The 22,964-nt window shown below is 34.1% G+C and overlaps 1 protein-coding gene across 14 annotated transcripts in view; it reads right to left on the bottom strand.

Moving 5' to 3' along the window:
* The window catches only part of Kdm6a (lysine demethylase 6A), a 138,969-nt gene that overhangs the window by 4,463 nt on the left and 111,542 nt on the right, over positions 1-22,964 (bottom strand). For all 14 annotated transcript variants that reach the window (XM_027433299.2, XM_027433301.2, XM_027433300.2 and 11 more), the window contains 9 exons: positions 21,953-22,082; positions 20,811-20,916; positions 20,120-20,325; positions 18,619-18,683; positions 18,469-18,543; positions 17,943-18,091; positions 13,254-13,368; positions 10,544-10,731; positions 9,533-9,674 (listed from right to left, as the gene is read on the bottom strand). In XM_027433299.2, coding sequence (XP_027289100.1) covers positions 9,533-9,674; positions 10,544-10,731; positions 13,254-13,368; positions 17,943-18,091; positions 18,469-18,543; positions 18,619-18,683; positions 20,120-20,325; positions 20,811-20,916; positions 21,953-22,082 — 1,176 coding nt within the window. The remainder of the gene's footprint in view (positions 1-9,532; positions 9,675-10,543; positions 10,732-13,253; positions 13,369-17,942; positions 18,092-18,468; positions 18,544-18,618; positions 18,684-20,119; positions 20,326-20,810; positions 20,917-21,952; positions 22,083-22,964) is intronic.

Below are 22,964 nucleotides of genomic sequence, written 5' to 3'. Positions count from 1 at the left end.
GATACTTGGTTCTAACGTCTATTTTCCTTTTGCTGTTTGTCTTCTGTTTCCCCTTCCCAGATATTTGAGACCTATCTATCTGATAGGCCTCAAGTGTGCAGCAATCAATCTCACCTCTGCCTTCCCAGTGCAGAGATACTAAGTTTGAGCTACCATGCCTGGCTCATTTGTCAAATTTTCAGATACTATCAGATTAAGAAAGTTAGGGCAAATGCTCAGCAGCTCTAAGGATGACAATTTCATGTCATTTATAGTTGAGATTAATTGGTATCTGAACATCACAACATAAAGGTCTTACTTAATATATAAAAACTGACTCTTTGTTTAAATGAGTTATTAACTTGGGTTCTCAGCTAGGCGAATTAATTAACCTCTCCAAACATCAATTTCCCCATCCACAAAGTAAGGAAGGGGTCTGAATTACAGATATGAACAGCTATGATTCTAGGCAGGCAGGGAAGCACATCATCTCTATTCATACCACCTAAACACTCATTACTATCATCACCTGTGTAGTTGTTTGGGTAACTCCAGAGCCCATGAGTAGAGAATAATTTATAAATTCGTTAACTACTAGGTACAAAATTGGTTTAACTATGGTAGAAGCGAAACGAATTTCTTCATTTTACCATAAAGTAACAGTAGAATTCAGTTATAGTAACACAATGGAACTTTTGTAACTTGTACCTCAGTTAGTTCTCACAATTTGTGCTGATTTTCCAAGTTTGCTATCACTACTTAGAACTGTTATATTCTTACTCTTCTGTAAATCTTAGCACTCAGATTTTCCATTTGAACAGAGTGGCTGAACCAGACGAATATCTAAAGCAATTTGAAAGTACCATAAAAAAAAATTCAACTAACTATCATCTTGAAGGCAAAAGCCATATCTATTCTACTGTCTTGCTGCCATATAAAGTAGGTGTTCAATACTTGATTGCCAATCAATTAAAATTCAAGATATACGTAATAGTATCTTTATCCTACTTCTATCATAAGTTAACAGGATAAAGTATTCCTATTTCCAGAACGCATAAATATTAATCCCTGGGGGACATATCTAAAAGTTATTTATTTAGCTACAAACTTACAAAATATACAATGTCAACTTTAGGGTTGCAGGCTTTAAGGATCATATTCCAAGAAATTCACTGTACTTGATTTCTTGACTTTTTGAAATTTTAAATTACTTAAAAACAAAACACAGTGATTAAATGTCAAACCTAAAAGCAGTTGTCAGAATAAGTACGCATATGTGTATGTATATATTTAGGGTACCAGACAAAGTAGCAGCTAAAACTTATCGTATCAAAATTCAAGACTTTGGCTCCTGCTACTGTCTTCTGTCCCATGGGTCCCATACAGTTCTAAAGGTAGAAATCTTACTCAAGGATTTTGTTTGTTTGTTTGTTTGTTTTCGAGACAGGGTTTCACTGTTTAGTTCTGGCTGTCCTGGAACTTGCTTCATAGACCAGGCTGGCCTTGAACTCAGAGATCTACCTGCCTCTGCCTCCCCAGTACTGGGATTAAAGGTGTACACCACTACCACCTGGTTTCAAAGGATTTTTCCCTCCTCCTTTTTATTTAACAAAGTTTCAAAACAGCATTTTCCTTCAAGAAAATAATGCCTTTATCAAAGAGATCAGGAGTGCATGATGCGAGAACGAGAGAGGCTAAAGCAGCAAGAACGCTGCAGGTAGCAGCAGGAATGCTATAAGAGAAGGTTTTCAAATGAATGGAAGATGAAATGAGGGAGAAAGCACTTCGAGATAAAGGAAAGAAGAATGAGAATCCAGAATCAATATGCACCTCAGACAAAAATGAAAAGAAAGAGGAAGTGATTAAGAGAGACCGCATAAGGAACAAGGATCGTCCAGCAATGCAACTTTACCAACCAGGAGCTCGAAGCCGAAATCGACTCTGTCCCCCTGATGACATCAAGCCTGGAGATTCACCAGTGGACAAAAAGCAGGAAAGTGGTTTAGCCATAGAAAAGGAGGAGGAGAGGAGTGAGAAGTCCCAATGGCCATAGGTGTCCTGACTGTCCAGGCAACCAAAGAGCACGTTATGTTATTATGTTATCCAGAAGTGCCTTCAGGGCAAATGAACAGAGAACAAGAAGAGGGGCCACTGTGCTGGTGGAATACACTTCAGGAGTGTAGTGTGTCTAAGCAGGAATAAGATTGCAGGCTCAGAATTGGAAGTACAATTTGATTCTATTTTGCAGTTTTCAGCAGTTTTCACCATTTTAATGTCTCAGAAAAAGAAGGTAGGAAGAACACTGCAAGTGAAAAATGTCAAGTAAGAACTTAACTTTGTATGACAAGCCAAAAAGGAGCAGGGTCTAAATTCAATAGGTGTTCTAAATTCTGGCTTGGAGTGTCTTAGTTGGAATGGAGCAGAAGCACACTAAGTCTTGTGGGATCTAATTATTTTGCATTGCTGGTGATAACCATTGACTCAGTAGTGTAGAAGCAACAAGCATGTAATTGTAGCACAAGTAGAGTGGAGGATAGAACAAATTACGGCTGATGGAAAAGATCCTGTGTCTGAAGTTGAGGGAAAAAAAAATTGCAAACCTCTCATGTTTTAAGTACATTTACAATTTTGCATTGGGCTGCATTCATAGCTAATCTGGCCTGCATGTAGCCAATGGATTGTGGTTTGGAAATGCCCCTTACTATTAAAAATCAAACAGAAAGTGGTTATTATATATTTGAGTGGGGACAACTTCCTTTGAATAAGGAAGATGAAGAGTTGAAGGTGTGTGTGAGATGATAATGCTGGTAGTGTCTAAAGAGGTAGGTTTAAGAGTGGAGGCAGGAGGTAGGTTTAAGAGTGTTGGTGGCTCATGCCTTTAATCCCAGCACCTAGGAGGAGGCAGAGGCAGGCGGATCTCTGTGAGGTCCAGGCCAGCCTGGTCTCCAGAGTGCCAGGACAGGCTCCAAAGCTACACAGAGAAACCTTGTCTCGAAAAACAAAAACAAACAAACAAACAAACAAAAAAGACAAGCCACTAGACAGGATGAATTAGAGGTTTGAAAAGCAGGAAGCCTCAAGCTTCTCCATCTCAAACTGTAGTACTTCTTTTTTGGGTACTCTCCATGTCCCATTTTCACTCCCTCTAGATGCCCCACCCCACCCTGAAACACAGAGCTTTGGATCTATGGAGTATTATTTCAGTCTTTACCCATAAAAATGAACCTTCATCTTCTACTTTGGTAATTTAGCTCTACAAATCATCACTGTAATTTTTATTTTTTTTAACAAGAATCTAGAAAACCTTAAGTTTTCTGAAAATATAAAACTATACTTTTTCCTTGCTTTTATCACTTTTGAACGCTGAAATTTTATGTTCAGCAGTTGAATTAGATAATTTAGAGAGGCAAGCAATGAACAGGCTTTAAAAAAGATGTGATTTAACTGCAAATCAAGAGATTCGAGGGCAATGAATCTAGGGAAGAAATAGGATCAAAGTTCTCATTACCTGACAGCAATTAAGATTTCATTTTACTAAGAATTAAATAAAGCAGTAGAATAAAATAACGAAACTGTCTAAGATTTTAAAAATACCATTTTTTAAAGTACTTTTTAGGAACAGGATCAGAAATTATTTCAGCAGCTAAAGAAAGACAATTAATTCTTTAAAACTCAAGTCCTGCTTTTTAACTGTTTGGATGAAAAACTAGTGGTGTCTATGATCTTATTATCACTTAGGAGGCAGAGAAGGGTAAGTTTAGATCAGCCTGAATTGACCAATGAGACGCATATATACATTATATAAAAAAAAGACAACCACAGAAAGAGGCTGCCAGCATAGTACATTTGAAGTTACACAGGCCAGCCAAAAACTGATTTGAAAAGCTAAGTGAAATTTTAGAGGACAACTTCATAAGAGATAAAGAAAATGAAAACATTATATTCATAAATTGACATTGAACCAAGATACCATGGACACTAAAGGATGAAGAGAAAATTTTCAAATGAAGGGAGATTTTCTATTTCGTAAGTGGAAATTCTTAATTTGAATATATCAATTTAGATTTGGGCAGAAGATGGGGAAAGGCATCTTGTGCAAAGAAGGAATGAAATGAGGTAATAGCGCAGGGGCTGTTTAAAAGGACAATTTTCAAACACAATAATTTCAAACAATTTTTCTTATAAAATTTTAATTTTCAGGTAAGGTTTTAGGGGCAAGAGAGTAACAGGAATGAAACCATTAATGATTTTATATAGATGCTAAGAACATACAAAATTATTCTGACATTTTAGGGGCATTTTGACTAAGTTTCTAAATTACAGAATAAACAAAGGTTAACCTGATATGGCACTTTACAATTCTTTACAGAATACAATTTGCCTCTAAGCATACCCAGAAGTGGCTGGCCAAGACATGTCACTCTTACTCAATCAGCAACAAAAAGCAAGCAAACATCCTCAAAGCCCTCACTCATACTATTGGGTCAGGATTGTTTATCCTTTGAAAACAGTAGATATCTGAGTATAACAAAGAGTTTCATTTAAATCAAGCCTATGACTGAAAATCAAGATCTCACTAAGTCAATGATAAAATGAGTAGTTTAAAATTACTTCTTAGACAAAAAAGCAAGCATGCTAATCATGTGACCAAAGGGGGGAGAAAAAAACAACAGCAAAAACCCCCAGCAACATATCAGAAGGCCAACAGGATTATCACACTGTAATGTATGCTATGGACCAACCTTTATGTGTCACCTATGCAGTGTTAGCAGAAATTCTGTTTAGTTATGACTGAACAATTGTAGAAAACTCATTTGTAAAATAGGAATCAGAAGTTAAAAGTGACTTAAAAGTCACTTCAATTTGTATCTTAAAACCTCTACTAATCATAAACTGCAATGTAAATAAAGAAAAAAAAAAACTTTCTGCTCTTGAAAATCAATCTCATCTAGTTCGTGGTATTTCTAATTTGCCTGATCCTTATGAAACAGATTCTCCCCACAGTTCTAGTAGAGCTTTTACTGGGTAAGAACAGAATCTTAAGTAGAGAATCAAATGATTTCTGTGATCAGACAACTAAGAACCAATGCAAGTATCTCATTTTATTTAGTATTGAAACAGCAAAAAGTTTTTGGGGGGTGATTTATATGTGTGGATCTTTATTCTTGTGAGAATGAAGTATCTGGTAGTTATGCCTGCAAATTACTTTTTCATGTGGCTTAACTAAAAAGTATGTACACACATATGAGAATTTATTACATAAGAAAACCTTTTTTTTTTCAGTTAAAAAAAAAGAGCAGCAAATTTAAGGGTAACAAAAGCAAAACAGTATTTCTTGATGGCTGTTTCTATTAGCAGTATAATCTATTGTTTAGTCTGAGTACTGGATAGTAATTATACATATCACTTTTGAGATAATTTTTGCCAATGTGAAAACTACATGTCATTGTGTTAACTTTTTTCTAGAAGGGAAGTCTATGAATAAATATATTGTTCAATTTTTAAAAAGCAAATACAAGTCTATAATGGCATATCATTAACATCCCATTTTTCATAAACTCATTTGGTGTTGAAACCTGGAACCATTTACAGATTTCACAATGACTAGCATATATGTTTTATTACAGAAATAGTAATATGTTTGGTTTCAGGACATTGTGATAGACCTTACTGAGAAGTTAAATTATCTATTGTCTTTTTAAATCCAAAAAATTCTGAATTCCCCAATACATTTGGCCTGAATACTGTTGTTATGTCTTTGCCGAGACATTTTGAACCTTCTCACCTTGCTCAGAAATGCTTTCTCACCATTCATTTATGGATGTAACAAGGTGTTTTTCTGATGGTGCTCTGGATGTGGTATTAAGTTGGTGTATTTATATTACAATGGTTCATATCTTTGTTTGGTTCCCAATTAGTGGAGCTGGGAAAGATTAGGAGGTGTGGCTTTGTTGGAGGAGGTATGTCACTGGGGGTGGGGGAGGCCTTTGAGGTTTCAAAAGCCCACACCATTCCCAGTTAGTTCTCTGCTTTGTGCTTGTGCATGGAGATGTGAGCTCTGTTATTGCTCCAGCACCTACCTACCTGCCTGCCACCATCCTCCCGCACCATGCTGCTAATAGACTCAAACCCTATGGAAGCATGAGTCCTAAGTTAAATGCTTCACAGCAACAGAAAAGTAAGAAAGACTTACTTAGGTTCCATTCTCATCCCGCCTGTATTTTCAATGTTAATACAAATTATGTGTTTGCCTAGAATGCATAGCTTCTTTCTTTGTGTGTTTTTGGCAATACTGGGGATTGAATTCAGGAGAATGTATAGCTTAAAAGGACTTCTCTAGACACTGGAAGACTCCAATGGACTTATCACTGTATTTCTTTCATTCTATTTACTTATGTGCACTAACTGGACCTATTCATAAATTCTCACTCATTAGCCCAGAGCCTGTAGTCATCATGAAATATTCATTACATGAAAGAATAAGAGCAAGATGTTTGGTTGGCAAAAATTGCACATTATAGCAATGACTTATGAAAGGAATCTTATGAAGTAAGGCCAAGGGGCTTATATTTGTACTTAGCATTTTCAATTGGTACAACTGCAAAAGAAGCTTCTTAATCACATCTGACAATCCAAGCTGGGAGCAGAATTCTTAATTTAATGAGGAATGCAATCAAGAGCCATATAATTAGACATTTTGTAGTGCTAGGTAAAATGGAGAATAAGTAAATACAGGTGCTCAAGACATCACAACAATAAAGAAAGAGGGTAAACCTAGCCTTGCCTTTTGGACCACCATTTCTATTTTCTTATAATGGAGTTGGAAATCCTCTGATGGTAGTAAGCAGTAACATTGAACCAACATATGAACTTCTTACCATGTCCCAAAAGTTCATGGACAAACTTTATTTTGTCACGTTGATCTAATCACTACCACTTTTCCTTTCACATTGGCTCTAGTCACACTGGTCTTTTTGTCAAATTAGTAGTCTGCACTTTTCCTCTAAATCTGAAACATCCTATCCCCAGATGTTTGCCTCATTATTCAGGCGTAAGCACAAAATCCACCTTAAGTCTCAGAGATCTTCTCTCATGCCTTTAGTAAAAGTAGCATTCTTACCATCTCTAACCAAGTATTTTTCAACTGTATCGTATACATATAAATACATCACCTCTCAGACTCCTGTTTGGTAGTCTCCTCCTATTACAGCACTAGAATGTTGAGGGATATTTGATCACACTGTGTGAAGATGTGTCACTATTTTACCTTGCCTACCCAGGTGCCTTCTGATTGGTTTAATAAAGAGCTGCATGGTCAATAGCTAAGCAAGACAGGAAAGACGTGACTTTTGGGAAGAGAGGAACTCTGGAAAGAAGAAAGGAAGAATTCGCCAGTGAGATGTGGAGGGAGTCAGATGCACAGCATGGAGGTGGGGTAATGAGCCACATAGCAGATTGTAGATTACTATAAATCGGTTAATCTTTAGTTATAAGAGCTAGTTGGGAACAAGCCTAAACTAAGGCCAACATTTCATAATTAATAAATCTCCTTGTCTTATTTGTGAGCTGAAGGTTCAAAGTCCAACTATACTAGAACTTATGCCCTGAAAAAACAGCAAATTCATCTTTATACCAATGTGTGTCCTTTAGCAGTAAACACTGATTCTCAACAGTTCTTAAACAGGTGTTGAACCTAACTATATTTAGAGAACTGAGATCAAAAAAAAAAATTTAAAAGGTGAGTTTTTAGACTAATTTACTAAAAGATGAGAATTTCATGAAGTTGTGGGTAATCAAAAATTATAAATGTTAAAGAGAGGATTACTATGTTAAGTAGGAATTACAACTTAAATGACTTTTATAAATCTGTTTCCAATGATAAAATCCTACTCAATTCAAAATGTAATTTAATGAACTACTCAATCTACATAGATATTACTTAACAGCTTTTTTTTCAATTTTATGGTCTCATCAGTGCTGATTCATGCCTATAAATCATTAGAACTCGAGGGTGAAGTAGATAGGACAACTGCCAAGAGTTCAAGGCCATACTGGACTATACAGTGAGTTCCAAATATCAGTAAATAATTAAATTATATTACCTTTTGATAATCTGAATTATTCAACATGGTCAATAACTATCCACCAAACCCAAATAATCAGCAAGCAATGAATTTGCTATTCTAAGCAAAGTAATTGTTTTGAGACCTAATAGGTTAAATGAATGAGACAACACCCAGCCATGATCAATTATATTACATGTTATGATTTGATTTTGTTCCATTTTATCTTCGTATATATTTTACCTTGTCCTAGGATGAGGTAAAGTAGTACAAATGACAAAAGACTGATGTAAGAGAGTTCACAGACATGTTACCTTGCCTACATATAAAATTTGGATTTAGGTTTGAAATAATTTTTAAATAATTAGGATTATTTTCAAAAGACAGAATTTTGAAAATAGCACATACTAAATTACTAAACCTGCATGAGAAGTACTTAATGTACAGCAGAACATTTTAAAATGAAGTTTTGAGGCCAATTCTGTAAAAAATACTAGTCAAACAAATTTGGGAAATATACATTATAACTTCTCTTCCATAAAAATACATAATCAGTGTCTAAAAGTTTTTTGAAAATAAGGGACCCAATTAAATCCATCATTTCCCTTGTATCTTTTGTGTATGGACATTTTTGTATTTATTTGTGTAGGTGCTGGTGCACATGCATGTTAATGTCAACTGTCTTTCTCAAATGGCTCTCCATCTATATTTTGGGACAGGGTCCGTCAGTGAATCTGGAGTTCTTCAATTCAGCTAGGTGGCTGACCAAGGAACTTTAGGGTTCTGGCAGCCTCTGCCTGAAAGTGCTGAGGTTATATAGACACCAGCTGCCATACCCAGCTTTTGACTTGGGTTTTAAGGATCTGAACTCAGAACCTCATGCTTGCACAATGGGTAATTTACTGATTTAACCATCACCCCAGTTCTTATTTCCCATATTTTTTGATCAGAGTAAAATTTACACTATTACAAAAAAATACTTTGAAAATGTTACTTCTAAGTAGAACCTGACACACACATATTTGAACTAAGTCACTAAGACTTTATACAAACATATAAAGTGCTTAAAACAGCCAAAATATGGGTAACAGTTATAATTTGATGAAAACTTTGGAAAACTGACATTTTAGTCAACGCCCTATATTAGCTACTCTCTAACAACAATTATTCTGTGATATTCTTTCTACAGTGACTAAAAGCAGATATTTAATAATTAAAATTCTACTGAGAAAACCAGTAGTTCAAACAGCAGGGAAGTATTAGAAAGTGAATCTTCTGCTGTAGAACAATTTATAACTTTATTCCTTTTAAAGGATAGTGGGTTATTTGGAAAGGAACTGTATTTGTAACAAGCAGATTCTCCTATTTTGCTAGACTTCTGGATCATCTTATTTTAATGTTAACATAATTCTATGGGGGGGGAGTATTTGACAGTCAACACCCCTTCCCCCCGCCAAGAGTTCAGCATAGCAATTTTAGAAAGCACTTACTTAATCATTTCAAAAAGCTTTGGATCTGAAACCTTGATATTTCGTGCCATATTCCAGGAAAGATGAACCATGGGCACTATTGACTTCACACTTTGCAATTTGTTCCATTCGTACCGTTCCACTGCCAACTTATACTGGCAGGCTGAGGGGATAAAAATTAAGACAAAAACAAAAACTGAACTATCAAAAGATGTGAAGATAACCATTATCACACCTCATGAAAATCTCAAATCATCACAAATTGTTTTCTTTGCTTGTGTTTATTCAGACAGGGTTTCACTGTGTAATTCTGGCTGTCCTGAAACTTACTTCGTAGACCAGCAGGCCTCGAACTCAAGAGATCTGCCTGTCTTTGCCCCCTGAGTGCTAGGATTGAAGGTGTGCACCACCACTACTACCTAGCTTACAAAAATAATTTTTATGTTTTGTGATAAGTATGGCAATAATTATCAGTAGAGCATTTCCTATTACCGTGTGCCAGGTATTGTATTTAACTAACTTTTTTATCCATTATCTCATTTAATTCTTAGCATTACCTTATTATCATCACCAGATGAAGAAATCAAGGACTGGAAAAATTAAGTAACTTGCCCAAACTTACAAAAGCCAAGTCCCAGTTCAAATCCCAAGTCTTTCTGTCTCCAAAGGCCACATTCTTAATTAAGGGAAATACTACCTGAGGATAGGCATAATTCTAACTGTATTTCATGAAAAGAAAAATCTAAAAGAATGTATTTTTACTTTGTTTTCTTCCCCTCCTCCTTAAGAGGTCCCTTTACAAAACAAAATCAAGGACTCTAAAAATCATTACAAGTGTATCTTCCATGTATATAAACATTTCATTTGTTAAGGATTTATGGTTTTAGATTCTTAATAGGTAACTAACATTTAACTTTTATACTAAAAATTTATACTAGAGAGGAGACCCTTTTTTCTAAAGAAAAAATTACACTTATTATTTAGAATTTTTTTAAGGTTAAATTTTTTTCCAAGGCTATTCTTTTAAAATACCTGTAAGTGGACCAACGTTCCAAGCAATGTTGTTGCACCAGCCAATAGCTTGAACCCAGTGAACAGTGCCTGCATTTATCCAGACCAGGTCTCCTGGTCGCTGAATAAACCTATATACTGGAACATTTGCTTCATAAAGATCTTCAAGATTGGGCCACCAAGAACCCATTAAGAAATTCAGATTATTTCTGAAATAAGAACAGAGCAAATGGATGAAGGACTCTATTTTAATGATAATTTCAATAAAGCTTAACCAACAGTGTAATAAAAACAGCTATATGCATGTAAAGAGTAAAATTAATTACAGTGAAGTACAGGAAGACTTATCTAAAGATAGCATTACTAGCTTGAATTTATTTCTTCAAGTTTCAAATGGAATCTGTAATTACTCTGAAGTAGCATACTTTTAATTCAAATTTCATTTCATTAAGCCTCCCACCCCACTTTCAGACACTGAACCCTTCTCTTACTGCAGTACCTGGAAATCACTAAAAGACAGAGGATAGAGATGAATTCATTTATATTCATAAACAAGAACACTATATAAGTTCCAGAAACTCCACTCAATCAGGTCTCTACTGCTGCTCTGATTCATAAGGAGGAAAGGGGGTACAATTTGTCAACTTCTATATGGTTTGGAAGATCAGCTAATTAAAACTAGGCAGTTAAAAACAAACTTGTACACATCTTGAACAATAAACGTGACCACTACCATAACCACCATTTTGGAAACATTCTATAGATTGTATTACTACGCTTGAATTTTATGCTTGAATTTTAATAGTTTGTAGGTTATTCATCATAAGATGAAGCACTTTGGAAAAATTATACAGCAATTTTTCCTATAAAAGAATTTTATACATTTCAATTAACCATTTCAAACTTTATAATTTTGGGGAAGAAGAACTCACACAGTGGAAATATCTGCTTAAATCTAAGAGGTAACTGTTACTTGATATGCTGGGGTAAAGTAAACAATAAAGATTATACAAAAATGTAACAGTTTAATTTTAAAGAGTTGACACTCTATGACCCTGCTGACTTTTTATAAACTTTACTAGAAGACAGACATTACCATTTATTTACATATGACCAATGACTGATTTTGTATTACAATAACAACTATGACAGAGAACACACAATCTATAAACTATCTATTATTTTGTCCAGGATTGTATAGGAAAAACCTTTGATCTAAAACAGAACCTTAGTATCTCTCTTTATCCTTAAAAAATTTCAGGGCTAGCAAGATGGCTCAGCAAGTAAAAGTACCTGCCACCAAACCTGAGGACCTAAGTTTAATCCCTGAGTCCCGAATGGTAGAAGAAGAAAACAGACTGATTCAAGTTCTAAGCTTTTCTCTGACCTGTAGTCATGTGGTTTCATGTTTGTTCTCTAAACAAGCAAATAAGCAAACAAAATGTGAAATGTCAGACTCCTTTTGGAAACTCTAGAACACACTACTAATGACAGCCTATCTGCAAGTAGATCAGACTGGCTGGCTGTTTGTGATAAGGCTGTGCAAATACATTTCTGTATAAAGCAAAAAAGAAAAGAAAAACAACTATTAACACAAATTGTATCCCTATTTCAATCTTGTGGTACCATCACAAAAACTTTCTAAATAAAAGCAGGCAATCAGCTCCAATTAATCAACAAGACTACTAGTCTTCAACAATACATTTGAATCCGTAAAATTCTGTATCTTGTTTTCTTGTATAAAATGAAACCTAAGTGTTAGTGAAGACACTATAAGGTGATTATCTCTCTAAATTTAAAAAAGAAGTTTATAATTTGAAAATTTTCAATTATGATATATTTCTTAATTATTCAAATATTTACAGTAAAGATTTTTAAAGAAAAGTTAAAAATTACATGTTAATATAAGGAATGTCTATAATTAGTTTTCAAATTTCATATATAATACATACTTTCAGTAGCCCCTCCCCCCACATTTAACTGAAATGGGGGCAAAATAGCACATTAATGGTTTGTATTTTTTAATTTTCCAATTTTATTACTAAATGAAAATATCAGCTTACATAATTGAGTACCTTTTGAAAAATGAACCCAGTCCTATCTAGAGATACTAAATTTAAATTAGTTAAATCTCAAAGTATTCTTTAACATAAGCCATAACCCATAAATGAAGGATAGCTATTACTAGTATCTTAAAGAAATGAAAAGATACACTATGTACTTTCTTTTGAATAGAAAAACAAAATTTGAAGCAGTGAATTAAATTTTATAGAAAGCATTTATAGGAAAAGCTGCCAGTTTTAAAAAGAATGTATATCATGACGACATGACAAAAAGTTTTATGTTCAAGCTTGAATTATTCCTAATGGTAAGCATGTTCACTTACAGAATTTATTTCACTTTCTAAAAAATCTATGAAATGTTTTTTCTTGGAATACATGTCTTTTAAATAAGTATTTTAATTTACGATTTTAAAAATGAAACTAACTCAAAATTTCCAACCTCCAAACTCATGCCTACTACTATAGCTCATAAAGTGGTTTCATGATACCTTTACTATAAATGTTCTCATAATATCAATAGGTTTGGAATTACTTAATTTAACATGAATTTTTTCACTAAATGGTAACTAAAAGCTGATTATATATCCACATTGGGCTATCCAGTTGGTCCTTTACAATTATTGTTTTATAATAATTATGTCTAAATAAAACTCAGTTTGGAAACCTACTTTTCACAGAAGTCATTCAGAACACCCCAGTAACCTTCAGGAACAACAAACCATTCACAGTCACCTGGGCCAATATTTATATTAACTGAACAGAAGTTATTATTTTCTTGATGACCTAAAAGGTGGGGAAAAAAAATCAACATACTATTAATTCTACAGAAAATGGGTCTTTAGACATGAAACATTTAAAATGTTAAATAGAGAATAGTAAAGATTTTCAATTCTTTATAGTGTTGAGTCTGGCTTTATGACTGAGTTTCAACTATTCCTGACTTACTCAGTGAAGGCTGATATGGAAGGAAAAGTAGAGTTTAGACTCTGATAGGTTGCTTGGCTCAGTTGTAACATTAACCAAAGCAAGCTGTTAAAACATTTTTTAGCTCACTTTCCTTATATATAAGAATAAATATTAATAATTTCTATAAAATTGTTATTTTGAAGATGAATGAAATAATGTCTAATAAACAATATACATTAGTTACAGATGCCATTACTTTTTTCTTTTTCATTGTGAACAAAGCCTGCTAGAGAGATGGCTCAGAGGGTAAGAGTCTATGCTGCTCTTGTAGTTTGATCTCAGAAACCACGTCAGGGGGTTCCAAGAGCATCTGACACTTCTGGTCTCTGTGGACACTTATACTCATGTACACATACATAACCACACAACTAAAAATAATAAACCCTTAAAGGGTAATAAAAAATAAAACAGCTACTCTCAAGGATAAGCGCAAGAAAAAAAAGGCAAAACAGGAGATCCTCTCTCTCTCTCTAAACATCAAGATCAACTTTATTAGAACACAGGGAGATAATCATAGGTTTATTGCCATGAAATAAATACCTGACCAAAAAGAAAGGCAACTTAAAGCTAGTAGACATCTGTAGTATAGTACTTTATATCTTATCTTCCCTGCATTTCTGGCTAAATGATGAACTTAAAAGACTTAGAATTTCTATTTCTGGTGTAGAACCCTGGTCACAGTTTGCTCTAGATGGAGGAAAGTAAACTTTGTTCCCAAGGAAATATACTTTGTTTTATTTTCACCTAACTGAAGGATTCACCAAAGAACTGAGGCAAGGGCTCATTATTGCTTCACCTATCTCAGGGTAAGTAATATAATGGGTACCCAGTAGGTACTGTAAGTACATATTTGGAAAGTCCCCTTAGTATGAATTCTAAATAAAAATGAGCTGTAGCTATCATCAGTTATTCAACCTGAAATATCTCTATAAAATTCTTTAAGAGCAAAGCCTGAACAATCCTGTAGTTTAAAATATACACGCCTGATTGTAAAGTCAGCTAAAACAGCAACCACTTGTACTTATGTAACTCCAGAACAACTATTTAATACAAAGATTCACAGAATGATATTTCTTATATTGTATTGATTAAACTATATACATTTCTTGTAAGATCATGGCATTTAATACCAAGAACTTTTTGAAATGAGAGTTGGAAGTGGTAGCAACTGCATAATATACTCTGAATTTTAAATATTTGGTATGAAGACAATGTGAAACTTCTTTGTAATTTTATATTGATTATATGTTTATACTTTGGATATTATAGGGCAAAATTAACTTCCCTTACTTTTCCTACTTTAATGGATCGAAAGGAATTTTAAATTGTATGTAATTTACATTGCATTCCTATTGGACACACTACCTAAAAGGAATTCTTCAGATGCTCAATTGAAAGACTGGGAGAAAAATCATTACCAAAAACATATCAGATAGGGGGATGACTATGTAGAAATTTATAAAGAACCAAAAATATTAAATTCCTCTTCTTCCTCATCAAATGAAAGGGCTAATGAACTAAGGTTTCAAAAGAAGGAATATAAATGGCAAGTAAATACTTGAAAAAGTGCTCAGTATTCTTAGACATCAGGAAAATGCAAAATTAAAAACTACTTTGAAATTGCTGTCTCAACCCAGAGAGAATGAGTATCAAGAAAACAAAGGACAAAAAGCGCTAGTGAGGATGTAGGAAAAGAGAAACCCTTATATACTTCCGGTGGCAACGTAAAACAGTATGGCCACTAAGGAAATCGGTATAGAGATTCCTCAGAAACTTTACAAGTTCTGTATGATCCGATTTAAGTCAAGATACCACACGGAAATACTAATGTTCCCGCTGACTGCTGCACTATTATAATAGCCTAAACATGGAACCAGCCTAGATAAATGAAATAAAAGAAACTGTGGCACACAAACACAACATGAATTTTACTCAGATGTAAGAACAATGAAATTACAACACTCACAGGAAAATAGATGGAATTGGAGATTATTATGCTACATGATGTGAGCAGGCTTAAGGAAGAAATGTCACATTTTCTCTCATGTACAGAAATCTATTTTTAAATTAATATTAAAACTGATTTTAAAAATATAACAAAATGTTAAGACTTCTAGGGCCGATATTTAGTGCATTTTTCAGAGCCCTTTCATGCCCCCACCAAATAAAAATGTACAAATGGGGGGGGGGAGAGCATGGGAGTCTGGGGAGAGTGAAATGGCTCAGCACATAAAATTATTTGCTGTTCAGCAGTTGGAAGTAGAAGCCGACACCCACAGCTAAACATTGAACTGAACTGGAATCCAGTTGCAGAGAAGGAGGAAAACAACAGAAACAGCTAACCTGAACAAGGGGCAACTCTTGGTCCCCAGACTGATAGCTAGGAAACCAGCATGGAACTGATCCAGACACCTGAACGTAGATGTCAGTGAGGAGGCCTTGGCAATCTATGGGGCCTCTTGTAGTAGATGAGTGTTTATCCCTAGCATAGGAATGGACTTTGGGAACCCATTCCACATAGAGGGATACTCCCTCAGCCTAGACACACAGACTCTGATGACACCCTATGGAAGGCCTCACCCTCCCTGGGGAGCAGAAATGGGATGGAATAGGAGGTTGGTGGGGGGCATGGGAGGAGGGAAGAAGAGACTAGGATTAACATGTAAAACAATCTTGTTTCTACCTTAAATAAAAAAACGGAAAAAAGAAAATTGCTGTTAATCAAGCAGGACAACCAGAGTTCAATCCTCCAGATCCACATGGTAAAAGGACAGAAACTGACTCTGGCAAGTTATCCTCTGACTTCTACATGTGTGTCACAGCACATATATGCAGGCTTGTGTAAGCACATGTGGACATACACAATAAATGTAACAAAATATTCAAAAAATATTCAGAAGAGTATAGGCACAAGTGACAATTACTCTTCATATTTACAATGAAAAATTCTTTTCAATTAAGGTATATTATTTGTAGAAAACAGTTCAAACTGGATGGTTGTCAAAGCAGAATCAATCTGATAAAGACAGAAGAAAACCAGTAAGTTTAAGTAGCCTGTCCAATATTCATATTGCTGTCTAATGATGGAGCAGAAAGCAGAACATGGTTCTCTTGCCATTCATGCCCGTTTTTGTTCTTTATCTAACTATGTATAATAAACAGAATTAGGTTTCAAATGACACGAGAATAAAACTACAATCAATGGTTCTAATATTGGCTGTACATAAAATTCCCCTGGGGAGCAATTTGTGTTGTTTGTAGGTTTAATAATATACATTCTTAGATCTTAAATCTCCAAGAATCAATTATATATTCTACAAATGGGGTTCATCTGAACAGAGATAGAAACCAATGATCTCTACTAATCAGAAGAAACATGGTCCTATTTTGAAATGATTCTTAAGCTATGACTCATTAAGGTGACAAAGAAAGGAAGCAGTCTGGATTTTAAGCTATGCTTACTTCAAGTAAAATAATAAAACATATGACAAGAGATATGCAACCTATAGGTACTTTATAATTATCAGTAACTGTAGTAATACATTGATGCGAGGATTATAGTGACTTCTAAATATTTCAATATATTACTCTGAAGTTTCATGTCAATCTATGGGGCACAAAGAAGAAGATACTACATTAGTGATAAATGGAAATGTGAAAGCTGAAAATTAAATCACTTGACATGAAGAAAGCAATTCAAAGAAAGGATATGACTTGCAAAACCTACACAATCTAACTGGTGGCGAAGTCCACAGGATGAATCTAGTAATTGCTCCATTATCAAGTGCTTTCAAAACTGTCAGTTGCAACCTAACCAGGGGATGGTAAGCAGTTTCTTTTTCAAACTAAGCAGAATGGAATAGAATGGAAATTGTATTTTGAGTGAAGTTGTTATATGCAAGACATACACTGGGCCATGATAAGAAACAAGCACATGATAAAAATCAAAACTGTGATTTTAAAAACCGTGAGGAAACACTGTACCCTGCCATTCTTAGAAGTATGCAGGAAGGATATGGGATAGGTAGAGTGTTAGTTTGGGGTGGGGGTGGGGGTGGGGGGAAAAGAGAGGCAGAGGGAACTGGGATTGACATGTAAAATAATCTTGTTTCAAATTTAAACAAAAAATGGAAAAAAAAAAAAAAAAAAAAAAGAGGCATGCAGGAACAACCCCTGTTGGGCCACAGAGAGTTCTAAAGAACTTTTTAAGAACAAAATAGTAATATTAGATTATAAAGATACCAAAGGGGAAAAAAATCTTGACCTAAGTCCTGCAAAATGCATCAAATCTTTTAAGAACACTAATCCTTTTAGTTCTATTCATTTTAAATGGAAGAGAGTATGATTCTCTTTACATGATTCCTCTTTTATGATATATTAATACAATTTACCTGGTGTTCTGCTTCCCGGAACTTTCATATACAGTTGAACTGTGTTCATGCCCAGTATAGTATGGCCAACATGGCTTAGAAGATTTCCTGCTGATACGACACGTACAAAAGCAGGAAGTTTAGTCAGCTCATGTAGTTGCAGCTTCCATCTGTAAAGAAAAAAGTAAAGCTTTGCTATATTTGTGGAAGTTACCAATTTCTTCAAAGCTCTTAAGTTCTAATCAGAAAAACAAAACTGTAACTATTTTACATTCACATAAAAAATGGAATGTTTAAGTTATCTTTACAATGAAAACTATATTAAAAGTATAGACCTACAATATTAATGAAAAATTAACTACCATAAAATTAGGGTATTAGTAAAAAAAGAAAAAAAATAGCATATAATAGTCTTGGGTTAAAAAAAATTTAACTGTGACGTCTAGTAAAATTATTTAGTTTGAGCTCATGTCACTTTAGAAACATGATAGAGAATAAAATAGAAGAAATTGTTGCAACAGTTCATAGAACTAGCATAAGGACTTACTTTTTGTCATCAGACAGGTCAATGTTGGTCCCAAACTTAATGGTTTTAAAGGGTCCCTTTCTCCTTTTCCCAGAACTTAAAAAGAAAAAGGCAGAATTACAAGCATATCTTTTAAACAGAAATATTAAGTGGAAATGAAAAATAACTTACTTATCTGATGATGTAGATTCATTATCAGAGTGGTCTTTATGGTGACTTCTTTTCTCATTTTCTTCCTAAAATTAGTAAAAGGCATTTTTAGCTTAGTATTCCACACATATGGTAAATCCTTCTTGCCACTAAACTACAGATTCTCATACTAGCTCCATTTGCAAGGAGAGAAAACTGGTATAATTCACTGTAATGCAATGCAACTTGCAGGACAGGTTTCATTAGATGCATTTCCTTTGTAGTATTGCAAAAGCGGGACTTGACACAAACTGGAGTTATCTAAAAGGAGGGAATCTCAACTGAGAAAATGCTGTAGGACATTTTCTTAATTAGTGATTGATGGAGAAGAGCCCAACCCTTTGTGGGTGTGTAGTGCCTGGGCTGGTGGTCCTGGGTTCTGTAAGAAAGCAGGTTGAGCAAGCCATGTGGAACAAGCCAGTAAGCAGCATGCCTCCAAGGATTCTTTTTTGAGGTTCCTGCCCTGTTACAGTTCCTGTCCTGAACAGTGCTGTAGAAAACCCTTTCCTTCTGAAGTTGTTTTGGTATTTCATTGCAGGAATAAAAACCCTACCTAAAACATTAACCCAAATATATAATTTCATGTAAAAATGTTGTCTGCACTGGAAATGTGAGCTCAGAGAAACATTCTAAGTATTTTAAAAGAGATAAGCAAATCTAGCAAATTAAATTAAATTTCCTGTGCAGGATATATGAACAAACAACTAAGCAGACAGCAGTATTAGAATATATTTCAAAGAACTCACTTCTGTGGATGGTTTATCTTCAGCTTATGGGAGAACTCAAAAAGTTCTCATTATAATACATGATTTTAGTAAAGTTCCAATGATATAAGACCTATATGGAGCTTTTAATAACAATTGTGATTAGTTTTAAATTTCAGATTTCAAAATTTCTATATATGTTGAAATGATTCTTCTCAATTTCTACCTCTTCCTCGGCATTCTTTTATGAACTAACACTGGAAGGAAGAACACTAATACTTCCAGAAAGAGCTGTCTACCTGATCTGGCAGAAGAAAAAACTAAAGTGCACAAGATAAGAAATTCTTCAAACGTAAAGCAAACTCAAGACAGGTGTAGCCTCCAAATCAGTGATTCTAAATAATAAACCACTCTGTCTTCCAGGAAATATGTGGTATGTCTATGAGTGTTTTTGAGAAGACACAGATACTGCTAAAAATGCTATAACACACACTATAGCCCCCAAAACAAAGACATATTCAATTCAAATTGTCAGTAGTACTTAGTTAAGAAATTCTGCTTTCAACATAAATATCACAGATACCCTGGGAAACATCTTTCCAGATAGTAATTCCTTCTCTATATTCTGAATGAACTCATACATTTTTTTAAAGTCAACTGGATAGCACTTACAAGGTGTAACATAATATGATCTGATAATAGCTAATTTCAAAACTACAAAATGAAACATTTTTTTTTTTTTAAATCTATGAAATAATCTCCAGGAAGCAAACACTTACTCTCAAGGATTCTTGGAATGAGGAGGCTTGGTACTGAGCATATTTAGCTATTGTAGTATGAGACCTATTACTTTCACAATGCCAGATTTTCTTGGTTCCAGTAGGGTCCCAGTTTTCATCAGCTGGTTGTAACAACTGTGTCCTCACTTCGACAATATGTTCATTGTTAGCTTCCACCAAAGTTTTAGTAGAGAAAAGTCCCAGGTCTTTATTATAAGCAAGCCATAAATAAATAAAGTCAGCAAAAACAACACAAAAATGCAAAAGCAATTTAAAGCAATATATCCAGTTTTCCAAAAAACTGACCAGATCATCTATATAATTTGAAGGCCTGGTCATAACAAATGCTCATGTTACTCCCACAAAGAAGAGTCTAGAGTCCAATGGTCAAACTTCTCATGTACTTAATTTTTGTAGGTGCTAGCAAATACCAATGGAGCAGTACTTGATGAGTACACCAAATTTCACTTACATTTTATATTTAAAGTTTTCCTAGTAGTAAACATAAGGTACTAGTATATAATTAGATAAAAATAAAAGCTAAATTAAAACTACTTCTAAATTGCCAGCAACCAACACTGTCATCATTATGCATTTGAATTATGGACTTCAATAATTAAAAGGTTAAAAGACAGCTTGCATAGAAAGTTTTTTTTGTTTTTTTGTTTTTTTTTTTTTACTTAAAGCATACCTAATTTAAGAGCTCCAGCAAGGCCACGTATTACTGTAACAGGATTATTTGGATTTGTACAAAACTGATGTAATGGAGGAAAGAAAGCATCACGTTTATTTTCCAACTGTAAAATAAAAATTAAAATATATGGTTAGATTTCAGGAAAACACAGCTTTTAACTTAAATATTATGCCTCAGATTCATTGCCTATCAATGTAAAGATTTTAATTTGTGTTCATATTTCTTTTCTATTTCCTAGTATTTTTGCATTTTGGTTTTAATTATGACTAGATAGTAAATAACCATAAATATTTTTGTGTAGTACATGTTGAACAAATTATGTAGCAGAAATTTAAACCAAAGTGCTTTAAACATTATTGAACCTTAAAAGGGAAGAAAAAACAAGGAGCAGGAGTGGGTAGGTAGGGAGAATAGCTCAGTGGTAGAGTATGGACTGGGTCGTAGATCCATAACAGAGTGTTTATCTGACAGGGGTAGAGGGGGTTGGGGGGTGGGGGTAATCTAGGTTTTACTTTCAATACTGTCCCTATTAAAAACCACAAAACTAGTAAGAGTTAAAAGATCTTATTTAGAAGTTGAGAGTGGTATTCTTAACTGCTGAGCTACCTCTTCAGATCCAATGACTACATTCTTTTGCTTTTCTTTCTTTAAGGATATTTCTTTTAGTGTATGTATGAAACAGAATAAATGTTAAGGTCCATTACAATTGGTAGATTTAAAACCCAGTTTACCAAAAATGTTCGAAGTAGCTTTTGTTTAATATTGTTCAAAATTAAGGCAGAGAAAGTATTTTTTACTTATTCTAATAAAAACTATAATCACAGAGGAACTATGGGTGTAGTAACAATGTTGTAGAATACTTGCCCCAAACAGGCAAAGCCCGGGGCTTAGTCTCCAGCACAGCAAAACAAAGCAGAAAACCAAATTTTCTAATATAATCACAGTTGAAAAGTTATTTGCAAAATACCATAAAATCTTTTTCAGTACATCTTTTTTGTTGTCAAATATTCACACTGTTGCTGATAACTATAATATTTGCTAAAGAGTAGCCATGTTGATCTAAAAGATTTTTTTTTACAAAAGACAAATAAAAGCAAACATCGGTTTGGCTGCTATCTAGTCAGTCAATTCAGACTCACATAAATACTAGGTGTAGGTGGATTCAACTTGTCCTTTGGCAAGGGAGGGTATGGTGAAGATGGTGGTCTTGGAGGAGGACATTTATCCAACAAAACACTACTGTTAGACAGGCCATTTTTACCTAGATTCCTTTAAAAATAACAAGAAAGAGGGGGAAAAAAATCAGCTTTACATTTACATAAAAGGCAAAAAGTTCTGAATTAACTTCTAATTAAATGAATAGGCATTTTCATAAATCCATGAATTTTGAATCCAGTGGGAACAACAAGAAAAGTTATTTGTGCAAATATTGATTCCTACATGTTGCACTGAAGAAAACTACAAGTATAACATGTAAAGCATGGACAACATTCCCTATTTTGTTTGTGAATTCTTTATCTAAAGAACAAGTATGAGGTGTAATTTCCTTTCTATCACCAGAATCTTTCCCATTCAAGACTAATACATTGCTCAACCAAGAAAAAGTACAAACAGGTCTTATAATAGTTTCTTACTGTGTCTCAAATTATCTGTTAAAAGCAAGTTTGAAACAGAAATTTCTATGAAAACACTGTGATGTATATAGTCATCTATATAAGAGAATATAAACATTTTCTTCATTAGTACAATCTTAATGCTCTAGATAGATACTAAGTATTCATTTACTTTTAGAACACTTTTAGAACACTCAAGCCAGAGATAATTAAAACTTTATCGTAATACTACAAAGTAGACAGAAAAGGAAACAAAGTTAGGAAATAAGATGGTGATGGAGAGGATTTAAAAGAATTTGAAACAACCACATTTAGTAGAGAAATGGTAGTAATGTATTCTGTGAGCAAATCAACTATTCTTCAAATTTTCCCGCAAAAACCTTCTATACCATTAAGAAACTGATTCCAGGTTTCTTAATACCATGCCTATGTGAATTTCATCTCTGAGTTCTGGGAGCCTTAAGCCAGCCAAGACTACTATCAACTGAACACCCAATTACTTGTAATCAAGTAATTTTTATTCCCTCTAAATTTCAGA

Source organism: Cricetulus griseus, chromosome X, assembly GCF_003668045.3.
Source record: "Cricetulus griseus strain 17A/GY chromosome X, alternate assembly CriGri-PICRH-1.0, whole genome shotgun sequence".
NCBI classification, from domain to species: Eukaryota; Metazoa; Chordata; class Mammalia; order Rodentia; family Cricetidae; genus Cricetulus; species Cricetulus griseus.
The sequence above is the reverse complement of the archived record's forward strand: the minus strand, read 5'-3'. Positions and strand labels throughout refer to the sequence as shown.